Source organism: Mesoplodon mirus, assembly GCF_964341445.2.
Source record: "Mesoplodon mirus genome assembly, chromosome: 5".
Lineage (NCBI taxonomy): Eukaryota > Metazoa > Chordata > Mammalia > Artiodactyla > Ziphiidae > Mesoplodon > Mesoplodon mirus.
In genome coordinates, this window is record NC_138980.1 from 85,651,042 (window position 1) to 85,664,865 (window position 13,824).

Sequence of the window (13,824 nt, forward strand, 5' to 3'; positions counted from 1 at the left end):
GGATGTGACGGAAAACGAGACAAACATCCTACCCCTGTGATGAGAAGGATTCCCTGGGCTGGATGGAGCGAGGTCACAGGTGGCTGGACAAGGAAACCAACTAGGGAGAAACACACACAAGTGCAGAGCAAACACCCCGAGGCCACTCAGCCTGACTCCATGCAAACATGTGTCCAGCAGCCAGCCCTTCACCTGTGGCTCCCCAGCAAGACAGGTACCTCGGGGGTGCCAACTCATTCTGAGTCCATTATGCCTGGCCATTCATAAACGGCTGTCTAACGTGTGAGGAATAAACTCTCAATGTTTATGAGGAAGTTGGGGAAGGAGATTGAAAGGTTACTTAAACGGAAAAAAAAGAAGTTCAGGAAGGCAGGATGGTAGAGAGACAAGAAAAAGACCTTAAAAGATAGAAAGGATTTGCCAAAGAAGAGAAAGAAAAAGAAATGATTCCGAATGGGTTAACCTGCAGCTAGGAAGTTAAGGAAGATTATTGATGTGTGAAGACTATGGAATGAAGTGAATAAAATTTATCAGAAGTTGCTGAGACTATGGTAAGAAGCATGATTATCAAATTATGAATTGGCTGCAATGGCATTCTAGGGGGACACTAGGAAGGGGAAGCAAATGTTCATGAGATGACAGTGGCAGGTGGAAAGTTGTTTCAGGGGAAGATCAGTCTTGCAGAGTGTGTATCAGAGGAGGGCAAGTGTGAGCAAGCAAGGAAATACTAAGTGTATACGGTTCCTTCACTGAGTGCACCCAGCCCCGTGGTCAGCCTTGAGAACAAGCAGGACTTCAGGTACTGGAGCTACCATTTCATTCATCAAGACTTGAGAAGACACCCTTAACTCAGGTCTTCTCTTCAAACGCCATCTTTCCTTCTTGACCTTCATTTGGCCTCTTGCCTTACCCTCAAGCTGTGGACTGAGGCCACAGAGCAAGATGGGTCACTAGTGTCCTCCATCCCCTAGCAACTGTGGTTCACATCAGTGGAGTCCCGAAGGCAATAACCAAGTAACAGACACAAGAGTGTATGAAGAAGAAGAGATTCTGATAAGGCTTTCTGTGACAGTGTGGGCCGAGTCGGCTGTATATGCCTGCTATCACCTGAATGATGAGCAGCCTTAGGGGAGAAGTGCTCAGAAGGCAGAGCCTGGCTCTCTAGAGGCTCTGCGTCCTCACAGCCCACTCCAAGACCTCAGTTGCAGCTTCGGCCCCCAATCTCTCTCCCTCTGCCTACTCACAGTTTTTGAAGTCTTCTTTCCTCCACATTTCTCTTGAGAGGTGGGGGAGGAAGATGAGGTTCAGGCCAGCTCAGACTCCCCTGGGATCCCAGCAGGATGCCTATCATGAACCTCCCACCTTCTAGGAAGCTCCTAAGATCTCCACACTTGGGGGAGGTTTCATTTCATCTGTGCTTCAAATTGCTGGCTGGAGATGGCCTGTTGGAAGCTGGCTAAAAGCAAGTAGGAATCTTCGGGCAGCCTGGCCCTTCTCGACTGTCAGACACCTTCGGGGATATTCTAGGAAACGTTGTTTGTTCTAGAGAAGGGAGGGAAACAATCCAATTGTCCAATAATGCTTGAATGGAAAATAAATGATGCTATACGCATGTGATGAAATAATATCAAACAGTCAAAAATCAAAGACCTACATCTATATGGATTCACGTGGATAAATCCTGAAAACATAATATTGATTGAAAGAAAATAAGATCAAGAACGTTAGATTGTGATAACAGGTAGGTAAGTATTTAAATATTTAAATCAATTCAACATATTGCTTCTATATATAGAGATGCAAGAAAATAAACTTTATCCAAAGAACACATTATTTACGTTTAATATGTTCATTTATCTAGGAGACCCAAAAGAACCCACAGATAAACTAGCAGGAACTAATAAGACGGTTCAACAAGGCAGACACATACAAGATCAATACATTTTAAAAATCAATCAGGCTCCTCTACACTGGCGATAATAAATTAGAAACTGTAAAAGAAAATAAGAAAAAAAGAAGATCTAAAAAGAGTCACAAGAGCCATATAAATTATTTAGAGCTAAGCATACGTAAAAGTAAATATAAGTAACAAACTGAGTACGACCACTTAAACTCTGCCCAACCCAAGGATTAAAAAACGCCTGTTCTTACTTTATGAGAACAGGCCCTCTTCGTAAGTAGCAGATCAGTAAGTGAGAGTGAATCAAAGAAACACAGCATTTGAAAAGTCAGCTAGGCCAAGCCTCTCGATCGCACAGACAGAAGCTGAAGCCCAGACAGGTTGAGTTCCTTGGTAAAGGGCCCAATGTCCTGACTCAAGGACTAGCATTTTTCACTCATTCGTAAGATACAATCAAATTCAGTACCTTGGAAAGAGATGGGAAAAATGAAGAAATCAATTATATAGTTACTCATCTTTAAGTACAGAAATAGCCGTGACAAAATTACAGGTATTGAGGGAAAATTGAAGCGCAGAGTTTAAAATGTCAATAATCCACAGGGAAACTGGAGACCATTTAAAATATTCATATTAAATCTCTATATAAGACATTAAAAGATCTCCAATCAAAATGTTCATTTTATAATAGATATGGTATGATACAATTTATAATAGATGTGGTATGAACCTTTCCCTTTCATGGGAAAGGTCCGGCTGGGAAACAGGAATTGTTCTGGAAAACGGGGCCTGTGCTATTGCAGAGACTGTGCTGTACCTAGGTCAACAGAATGCTCCGATGTCATCATTGAGGTCACAGAATCCTGCTGTGCGCCTGGCAACCTTGGAAACTTAACAGCCCTGGTGAGCACTAGGCAGCACTGCTGGTTCAATAAGTGGTACAAGTTTTTCAGCCATTTAGGAGACTTGACTATTTTTATTTGTATTGAATCATTTCAACGGATTGCCCAAGAGCCAACAAGGGCCAGCCTGTAGGGAAGAGGAGGAGTTGGACATCTCTTGAGGCATCTTCTAAGGGAGACTTCTAGTTGGTACGATGAAACGGCGACAAAAGAGGAAACACCTGGAAAATGAAGAGTCCCAGGAAACTGCCGAGAAGGGAGGAGGTATGTGGGGGGCAACTTGACTGGGGCACATGGGTTTCTGCCAAACTGAACCTTCTCTAGGGAGAGGGGGACTGAGAACGTCTCACCTGTGAAGCAGGGAGCGAGAGACCTTGTCTCACTGATGCTGCCGTATCCATCCGGAGGCTCCCTGTGGTGTGAGACGGCACAGAACGGCCAGATGTCCCCTGGGAAATGGAAGGTCAGCTCCGCTGCTCTGAGGACTCTCTCCTGGGGCTGCCGGGCCTGGAGCTTTGTCGGACTCACAGCAGGCTGCATCCTGCTTGCACAGACCTAGAGGTGCAGCTTTTCTCAGTCCCCGATTTCTCTCTTATTCTCTTGCATCTTTCCCTGGGGTCATGAGGTGGGGGATGTGAAGGAGGCAAGGATGCTGAGAGAGACCCATGAGTTGCTTGGCCTCTTTTACCAAAGTGGAAAGAGAAGCCCCATGAGTTGAAGACCCTGTTGAAAAATATGTTGACAAGTGGAATACAGTTCAAAAGAAGATTGTTTGTCTAGGGATGGTGTCATATTGAAAGCAAGGAGGTTTTATTCCTTCAACAGGAACAATTTCCCAAAGGAGACCAAGGGAAGGGAAGGGCTTTCCAGAGACTGAGACCGCGTGGGCAAGGGTGAGAAATGTCCTCAAGGTCCTGCGGGGAGCTCTGACAGCCACGGGCCACGTGACGCCTGCGTGCATTAAATGTAGGCGAGTAGCTTGCCCTGGGAGAGGGGTGGTCACCCCAAAGCTCCAGCTAGAGGCCTCTGCCCCAGATTAGAGCCCAGTAGCTCCTACCAGACCCAGGGCCCAGGAGACTGTAGGATGGGCCCTGGGAATGGAGCTCTAGACAGCAGGCAGATTTTCAGGCAGTGGCTGGGAGAGGCTGGGGAAGGCAATGACAGACTGGGGAAGGCAATGACTGCCCCTCACCATTCAGAATATTTCTCTCTATGTTCCTGTGTGTGTGTGTCTGAGTGTGTGTGTGTGTGTGTGTGTGTGTGTGTGTTGTAGTGCAGAGAAGAGCAGGATGAATGGGGGTAGAGTGCTTATCAGATATAAGTCTGCGTGGTAAAGTTCTTGTCACCCTGCCTGGACCTGGGTGACACTCGGTGTATGTAAGAGTGTATACAGAACTCTTGTTAGGGGTGTTTTATGAGACAGTAACTCATACACCCATGTACACTCTGATACAGCAAAAATATCACACACCCCACATAGAACTTCCGTATTAAACCACACACAGCACACGGAGGTATATACACGCATCCCTCCTGTACTACGTTCTCATACAACCCACCTGTATCACAATCCTCTCCTCCAACACCAAACGCTGGAGATGAGATATGTATATAGACACACACACTATATATATAGGACACACACACACACACACGCTATATATCTCCTCAACTCTCGCACACACACACCTAACTTCAGCCATCTCTAAATACCTCTAAAAGAACCAGTCACGTGTCATACACACCACACTTGTAACACATTCTTGAGTAATGCCAGACCCGCTTTGTACAAACCACAGTAAACCACAGTCTCACTAACCCATGTCAGGGTTGCCAGATAAAATATGGGCTATCCAGTTCAATTTGAATTCCAGATAAACAACAAGTAAGTTTTCAGTATCAGTATGTCCGAAATATTGTATGGGCCATACTTACACTAAAAATAAGTAAGACCAAATACTGCATGGGAATACTTACACTAAAAAATTATTCTGGGTTTATCTGAAACTGAAATTTAACTGGGTGCCCTGTATTTTTCTTCGCTTAGTCTGGCAACCCTTATATACTTACCACCAGCTCAGGTATTATATATTTATTGTATTTTTGTTTAGTGTGTGTCTTCCCCTACTAGAATGTGCAGCGTTACCAGAGACTACAACAATGCAAGAGTGCCGGATACACAGGAGTAGCTGCTTACTGAATCTTGGTGAATGAATGAATGAACACACACCATAAATACAAGCCACACCATGTAATGAGGAAAAGTTACATGTCCCAGAATTCCTGACTTGTGAACAGAAACCATGCACACAAAGGCCACAGACACAGATAAGACACATCTCCACCGTGCTCCCCATGCCAACCCCACACTTACCACAGACTTAACTGATACACATCACTCACTCTTCCCACATACTCACAGTCACCACCCAGGCCTACATTACCAACAAGACAGTGACAGAGTAAGTACTGATTTGAATTAAATACTGGAGTATCCACTGGGAACCACACTCTCAACTGTGTGTATTCACTGCACCTGACACGTGCCAGACACTCGGTAAGTATTTGTGGACAGAGGACTGATGAACCCACCCTGAGCCTTTCATTCCTCCCTCAGGAATCTCGAAGTCACAAGAGGATCCCCCTCAGCTTGGATCCACTGTGGTGGCCAAAGGCTGCAGCCCAGAGGCAGTGGAGGTCTCCTCTGCCTCTACATACTTCTCCTGTGCTTCTTCTCCGCGCAAGCTCATCTACGCTGGTAAGGGCGCGGGGCTCCTCAGGTGAGGGGGTGCTTGGCTGTGAGGCAGGAGGCACACAGATCCCAGGGAGGCTGAGAGGAAACCCAGGGTCATCAGAGGTGATGAGGGCTCTCTGGAGGAGCCTGGGCAGGATGGCTGAGCTGTTACGAGGGCGTGGATCCCAGCTGAGTCTGGGGCGGGGGTGTGTGGATCCTGGTACTACCACGGTGGCGAAGTCAAGGAGCAGGGGCCGGAAAGGTCTGGGCTTGAGGTGGAGGGAAGAGGGACCAGATTAAGCATCTTCAGAGGAAAATGTAGGGTTTGTCTTTGCCTTTGCTTCCAGAGAAGGACAGAGTTCTACATCATAGATCTCCAGCCTGAGAGCAGGACCATCCAGCTCAGGTCCACACAGCTCACACATACATCCGCCCTCCAGGCACAGCCCTTCTCAGTGCACACAGAAACCCCAAGCACCACAGCCCCATTCCACAAGTAATGCACCACCGATATTCCCAAAATCACACTCCTCGTCGTACACGCATCCACCCGCGTCGCTCACATACCACAGCCCTCACCACCATACTCCACACCCCTGTACACAGACACCGCTCCAGTATCCCCCCACACGCACATGAAAAGCCCACAGATGACACCAGATACACCGCTCCGTCCTACGGCCAACAGACACCAAGCTCACGACATAGCTACCTCATGCAAATGTCCCTCTCTCGTCTACCACACCTGCTCCCTCAGCTTCTGGCACGGCCCATGCATGTTATTATGGTTTTAATTTCCTTTTTCAGGAATCCGGAGATCACATCGAGACACTGCCCAGCCTAAAGCACCCCTAGCCCAGGTTCAGGAAAAAGGGGAGACTGCTCCCCCATCACACTGTGTCTCCTCCTCACCCTCTTCACCCTGTAAGCACTATCTGCACCCAGACAAAGAGGAAAGGGGCATGAAAATATACTACATGCAGGTACAAGTGAACAAGGGTGTAGCTGTCTCCTGGAAGACAAAGAAACCCTTGGAGTTGCCTGAAAACCAGCTGACGATAGAAGAAGTGACCCTTCCTGAGGATGCGTGCACAGTAGGCACTTACCCCTCTGATGTGTTCACCGAAAGCCTCCTGTCTGACAGTGAGCCCACTGGGGAGGAGAAAGAGTATGAGGAAAGGGCAGAGCCAGGCAGCCCATCAGGGTCACCTGCAGTCCAGGAGACACCCAGGGCCAAGACACCGGCCTGGATGGTGACCATGGAGACCGGCTTCAGGTGCATGGCCTGCTGCCGGGTCTTCCACACCGTGGAGATCCTCCAGCAGCACGTGAAGGGCGGCGTCCTGGAGGGCTTCAGCTGCCGTGTCTTTCATCTCAACATGGCCCAGTGGATGGGCAATGTGGAATCTGAGAGCACCCCTGAGGAGGAGGGCAGTGTGGAACCCAAGACCACCTCTGAGGACGAGGAGGACGAGGAGGACGAGGAGGACGAGGAGGACGAGGAGGACGAGGAGGACAAGGAGGACGGGGAGGACGAGGAAGAGAAGCTAGAAGGCCCCAGCCCGAAGAGACCCCGCAGGCAGGGTCTTTTCTCTCTTTTGAGTTCCACACAGCAACTGAGATTCATGGGACAGAAGATCCTGGAGACGGTGTGGCCTTGGAAGAGGTAAGGCTTGAGGCTGGCACTCTTCTGAGCCTATGTCACGAGGGCCCAGAGGAGTCTAAGGGAAGGGGCCGCACACATGTGCTGGTTTACCTAATGGCTCTGCAGTTGCATCAACTTGGGACACACCCAGCACTTCCAAAGGAATTGAGCTCTGTTGACTTCAAGAAGAAGGTGGAGCCTTTTCCTAGGAGTTTTCTCAGGGTCTGCACGATGGACCTCAACCCTTAGAGGACATACTGCCAGCAGCTCCTTGACAGCAGAGAGAGCCAGGAGTGGTCTGAAGAGAGGACAGGGGCCCTTGCAGGACCGGAACTTTGAGGTCTGAGAGCCTTTGGCCTGAGCTGAAATCTCACCTGGACCACTGTACCTAGCCTTCTGTGACAAAGGGGAATATGAAAGAGAGTCACATGGAAATGAGGTCCCCCGAGATATGGAAATGTTCCAGAACCTTCGTTGCGTGGTAGTTGATCTGGAGCCAAGCTCACTGTGGTGTGTGTGGCTCTGAGCATTAAGGCAACGCTGGAGGGTAACCCTGACCAGCAGAGCTTGGAGTGCTGCTTGTCTCTTCCTGTTCTACCTCATTTGTTTTATCCCTTCCAGGGAGAAGAAAGGACCCTCGGGATACTAGCAGACAGAATGCCATGGTCTGAAGGAGGATGAAGGGACCGGCACTCAGTCTAACATCATATGACAATAGGAACATCATATGCAATAAAGGGCATTTTCCAAACCTTTCCTGGATGTTTGAGTTAATTACATTTTTCTATCTATGCATCTATCTATCAGTCATCTACAACTGTATCTTTCAAGGTTTGTGAACAAGCTTTCACATAAGCGCTAGAGACGTCCGCCAGCATTTTCCAAAGGAGGCCTGCAAATTGCTGGGGACTTCTCACAAATAGGGAATGGCCACAACCCCTGCCACACAGACTATGTGCGTGGCCCTCCTGACTTACTCCCACTCTCTCTCTGAATTTCCCGAGGTCTGAGATGAGGGTGCTGGCTGGAGGCAATGATCACGTGCAGGCTGAATCTTCTCCAGATTCTGATTCTCTTCCTGGGCCTATCGTCCTCAAGCACAGTCTCCATGTCCCTGGCCACACTGATCTCTCTCCTTCAGTCCTTCCCTCCCTCCCTCTCCTGCCTCCCAGTACAGAGAATACATTTTTACATTTGAGACGACATTTATTTTTTGTGCACAGAATTCTCACCTGTTCTACTGTGGCCTCTGTTTTGAACATTCCAAAGCTGAGAATTTTCTTTTTTTCTCCCTCATTTCTGCTGAGTCTTTACCTTCCTAATGCAGTGAACTCAGAGTGCCTAGCTGACTGGAGGGGGAAAAAAAATCCAGGGAGCAAAGAGAAATAATAAAAGAATATATCAGTTAATTTTTCATAGTGTTATCCAACTATATATTTTTAAAATTTTGGAAGAATATTAGGAATATTCTCTTTATAAAAAATTGAATTATTGGGCTTCCCTGGTGGCACAGTGGTTTAGAATATGCCTGCAAATGCAGGGGACATGGGTTCGAGCCCTGGTCTGGGAAGATCCCACGTGCCACGGAGTAACTAAGGCCGCGTGCCACAACTACTGAGCCTGCGCTCTAGAACCCGTGTGCCACATCTACCGAGCCCACGTGCCACAACTACGGAAGCCTGCGTGCCTAGAGCCCGTGCTCCGCAACAAGAGAAGCCACTGCAATGAGAAGCCCGTGCACCACAGCCAAGAGGAGCCCCCGCTCACTGCAACTAGAGAACGCCCGCTAGCAGCAACAAAGACCCAATGCAGCCCCAAAGAAATTAATTAATTTTAAAAAATTGAATTAGTTTCAAGGGGACAATGTATAAAAGTACAATAAAAGCCCCCCTTCATTACCCCCCAACACCACTCTCCAGCTGGAATAGATATGCTGTGATACCATTTATAGTCGTACTACTACTACTACTCCCACCACAGCCGAAATCCTCTGAGCCCGGTGCAGCAGCTTCCTTTCACAATGCTAGGACCCGCCACAAGACAGATGATAATCCCTTTGGACCTTTCAAGGAGCGGCACCAAGGGAACAGTACCTGGGAAATGCCACTGACAGCTCAGAATATCCATGGCATTTCTAGAGCCTAGGCACTGCTCTCGCTCTGGGAATGAAGGGCCAAAAAGCACATCGGAGAATGTTCATAGTTGTAAACAAGCTCCACCTCTGAAACACAATCTACATAGAACCACATATACAAGCCTGCACAATGGATGAAGCCAAGGTCTCCTCCATGATTGCCCTTCTGACAACCTTATTGTCTCCTCAACCATAAAAGGTGAACTTCAAACTCACGACCTTGCCTTGTCACCAGAAACATCCAAGCTTGGATCACTCTTTCTAAGACCAGATACTTGCTCTCTGAACTATTAGAGACTTGTCACATACACAGAAGTAGAACAGGATTATTTCTATCTACCCGGGGACCTGGAGTCTTTCACACTGCTCCTGTTAAAACTCTCAGAACACCAAAACTTTACCTACAAAGGGTTCAAGCTATGACACTCCCAATTTTCACAAACCTCCTCATCTCTTGGGAGTCACATGCAGCCAATTCCAGGAATTGGAAACATGGTTGTGAGGATGAAACTGACTTTGGGGCTCCCCTTGGATATGGTCTTCCAGACTTACCAAAAGGCCATTAAGAGGAAGGTTTACCCCACCTCAGGGAAACCCGAGGCAGTACTTGCAGTCAAGGGCTGGCCATGGCTTCTGAGCTACATCCAGAAAGAATTTCATACTGTACCTGGATCTGCTGAAGCAATTCCTGACTGTCCGAGAGCCAGCATGTACCGCTCCTCAACTGCCTCCATTGTGGATCATCAGTAGGGCTGTCAGATTTACTAAATAAAAATACAGGATACCCAGTTAAACTTGAACTTCACATGAATAATAAGTCATCACTTTTAGTATAAGTAGATCCTATGTACTATTTGGGGCATACTTATCTTCAAAATGTACTCGTTGTTTTTCTGACATTCATATTTAACTAAACAGCCTATATTTTATCTGTCAACCCTACTCAGCAGAAATGATGGAGGCTTATAGAGATCCAGGAGACGCCTCAGCGCCTCCTCAGCTTTTATTTCTACGTCCTGGACAGCGAGCACGAACCTTCCACCCCCAGTCATTGGCCAGAATGGAGGATGTTCTCTGTTTTAGAGCTTTTTCTACATGTCATTGTTATTATCTTCCTTGTTTTAAAGAGATGTTTATTTTTTCCCAAACTTAATAGCTCATCCAAAAGTAGTTCAAAGCTCATTAGACAAGGGAAAAACAACATGGTTCTGAAAAGTGAAGGAAACCGCCTGGTGTTTAGTAAAGAAGTAGTAGGGAGATTGAAAAAGCCAAACTTAATAAGCAAATCTCTCCAAGGGTATTTTCAGAGCTTGATACCCTCCCACACCCTGAAAATATTATTACATCAAGAAGGTAGAAACTGCTAACCAAATGTAAGACTCCCATATGATTCTATCAAACTGAGGATGCTTCTTTACTAAGCAGTGAGCACACTTGCTGCCCCAGGGACCTTGGCAGTTGCAATACAGCGCTCTTCCCTTTGGGATGGAAACAGCAAGTTTTCCTGTGGTCTACACACTGGCCCCAAAAATACTACACTCCCAATACTTGTCAACTTTAAGTAGTTTTCTACATATCTCCATTTTTTCTGTTACTATCTGGACTACATCCTAGACTTGACATTACATCAATTGCATTCAAGAAGCTATTTTTAAAAGTTGGTAGGAAACCTTAAATCTAGAGCTTGCAGTCCCTGGCTTACTTTCATCCAGGTGCATAAGGGTTTTCAAAAGTAGTCAGGTTAACATATATATGGAATTTAAGAAAAAAAATGTCATGAAGAACATAGGGGTAAGACAGGAATAAAGACACAGACCTACTAGAGAATGGACATGAGGATATGGGGAGGGGGAAGGGTAAGCTGTGACCAAGTGAAAGAGCGGCATGGACATATATACACTACCAAACGTAAGGTAGATAGCTAGTGGGAAGCAGCCGCAGAGCACAGGGAGATCAGCTCGGTGCTTTGTGACCGCCTGGTGGGGTGGGATAGGGAGGGTGGGAGGGAGACGCAAAAGGGAGGGGATATGGGAACATATGTATATGTATAGCTGATTAAATTTGTTATAAAGCAAAAAGTAAAAAATTAAAAAAAATAAAAATAAAATGATTTAAAAAAAAAAAAAAAGTAGTCAGGTTAGTTACCCCGTATCACAGCCCCACGCTTGTGTCAGACATATAAAAATGGAACATGATATTTAAGGTTTTAGTTGCCAAATCATCGAGCCTCCCAGACAGAGGCAATAGAGCAAAATGATTACAGAGGCATGGATTTTGATTTGCTCCAGTGTCTTGGGCAAGTCACTTGGCCTCTGTATTTATTTGTACTTATCTGCACTTATCTGTCACTTGGGGGTTATAATTGTACCTGGTCCATGGGTACGTTGTACAAAAGATCTGTAGTTACAAGAAACCGACACAGAGTAAGCACTCCACAGACATTGGCTATTAGCTATTGGACATATTTCTCCATGAAACAGATTACTTTATCAGTGGATGACTCGGTGGGAGACAGTGAATCACAGAATCACAGCATGTTGAAAGTGACCTAGTTCACACTCTTGTGTCAGAAAAAGAAAAGTGTGCATGTGTAGAAAATGTCTGAAAGGTTACATAACAAATAGTTCATCATGTTAACTTGGAGGATTAGAATAAATCAGGAAAGGAGGAAAGAAAACCTTGAGTGTCATTCAATTTCTACATCATTTGTGTTTCTACACTGAGACTCTGAATACACTGGAAGTGCAATTTTTTTGAATGTGGCGGGATAAAGGTTTTCAAGTGTTCCTGATACATCCGTATTATTATTTCAGAATTGCTGGCATTTCTTGCCATCTTCGGATCTACACCCATTTGAGTCAGGGGGCCATTCTGGACGGAGGAGATAATAGAGCAGAAGTGAAGTGAGAGAAAAGGAGAGAAAAGATTTTCTCTTTTCTCTTCAAAGAGGAAACGTCTTTGGAATGGGAACAACTCACAACCAAACTTTGGGGAAAGGATGTGACGGAAAACGAGACAAACATCCTACCCCTGTGATGAGAAGGATTCCCTGGGCTGGATGGAGCGAGGTCACAGGTGGCTGGACAAGGAAACCAACTAGGGAGAAACACACACAAGTGCAGAGCAAACACCCCGAGGCCACTCAGCCTGACTCCATGCAAACATGTGTCCAGCAGCCAGCCCTTCACCTGTGGCTCCCCAGCAAGACAGGTACCTCGGGGGTGCCAACTCATTCTGAGTCCATTATGCCTGGCCATTCATAAACGGCTGTCTAACGTGTGAGGAATAAACTCTCAATGTTTATGAGGAAGTTGGGGAAGGAGATTGAAAGGTTACTTAAACGGAAAAAAAAGAAGTTCAGGAAGGCAGGATGGTAGAGAGACAAGAAAAAGACCTTAAAAGATAGAAAGGATTTGCCAAAGAAGAGAAAGAAAAAGAAATGATTCCGAATGGGTTAACCTGCAGCTAGGAAGTTAAGGAAGATTATTGATGTGTGAAGACTATGGAATGAAGTGAATAAAATTTATCAGAAGTTGCTGAGACTATGGTAAGAAGCATGATTATCAAATTATGAATTGGCTGCAATGGCATTCTAGGGGGACACTAGGAAGGGGAAGCAAATGTTCATGAGATGACAGTGGCAGGTGGAAAGTTGTTTCAGGGGAAGATCAGTCTTGCAGAGTGTGTATCAGAGGAGGGCAAGTGTGAGCAAGCAAGGAAATACTAAGTGTATACGGTTCCTTCACTGAGTGCACCCAGCCCCGTGGTCAGCCTTGAGAACAAGCAGGACTTCAGGTACTGGAGCTACCATTTCATTCATCAAGACTTGAGAAGACACCCTTAACTCAGGTCTTCTCTTCAAACGCCATCTTTCCTTCTTGACCTTCATTTGGCCTCTTGCCTTACCCTCAAGCTGTGGACTGAGGCCACAGAGCAAGATGGGTCACTAGTGTCCTCCATCCCCTAGCAACTGTGGTTCACATCAGTGGAGTCCCGAAGGCAATAACCAAGTAACAGACACAAGAGTGTATGAAGAAGAAGAGATTCTGATAAGGCTTTCTGTGACAGTGTGGGCCGAGTCGGCTGTATATGCCTGCTATCACCTGAATGATGAGCAGCCTTAGGGGAGAAGTGCTCAGAAGGCAGAGCCTGGCTCTCTAGAGGCTCTGCGTCCTCACAGCCCACTCCAAGACCTCAGTTGCAGCTTCGGCCCCCAATCTCTCTCCCTCTGCCTACTCACAGTTTTTGAAGTCTTCTTTCCTCCACATTTCTCTTGAGAGGTGGGGGAGGAAGATGAGGTTCAGGCCAGCTCAGACTCCCCTGGGATCCCAGCAGGATGCCTATCATGAACCTCCCACCTTCTAGGAAGCTCCTAAGATCTCCACACTTGGGGGAGGTTTCATTTCATCTGTGCTTCAAATTGCTGGCTGGAGATGGCCTGTTGGAAGCTGGCTAAAAGCAAGTAGGAATCTTCGGGCAGCCTGGCCCTTCTCGACTGTCAGACACCTTCGG

At 46.7% G+C, this 13,824-nt stretch overlaps 2 protein-coding genes across 25 annotated transcripts in view; one reads left to right on the forward strand and one right to left on the reverse strand.

Moving 5' to 3' along the window:
• LOC309804101 (zinc finger protein 226-like) overlaps window positions 1-13,824 on the reverse strand; it is a 439,178-nt gene that overhangs the window by 390,240 nt on the left and 35,114 nt on the right. The window lies entirely within an intron of this gene.
• LOC309804421 (protein FAM170A-like) lies at window positions 3,884-7,844 on the forward strand (the record flags this gene model as incomplete). The annotated part of the gene is made up of 2 exons (XM_082621759.1): window positions 3,884-3,887; window positions 6,341-7,844. The coding sequence occupies 2 exons, from the start codon at window positions 3,884-3,886 to the stop codon at window positions 7,201-7,203; spliced, it is 867 nt and encodes a 288-aa protein (XP_082477885.1). The 3' UTR covers window positions 7,204-7,844.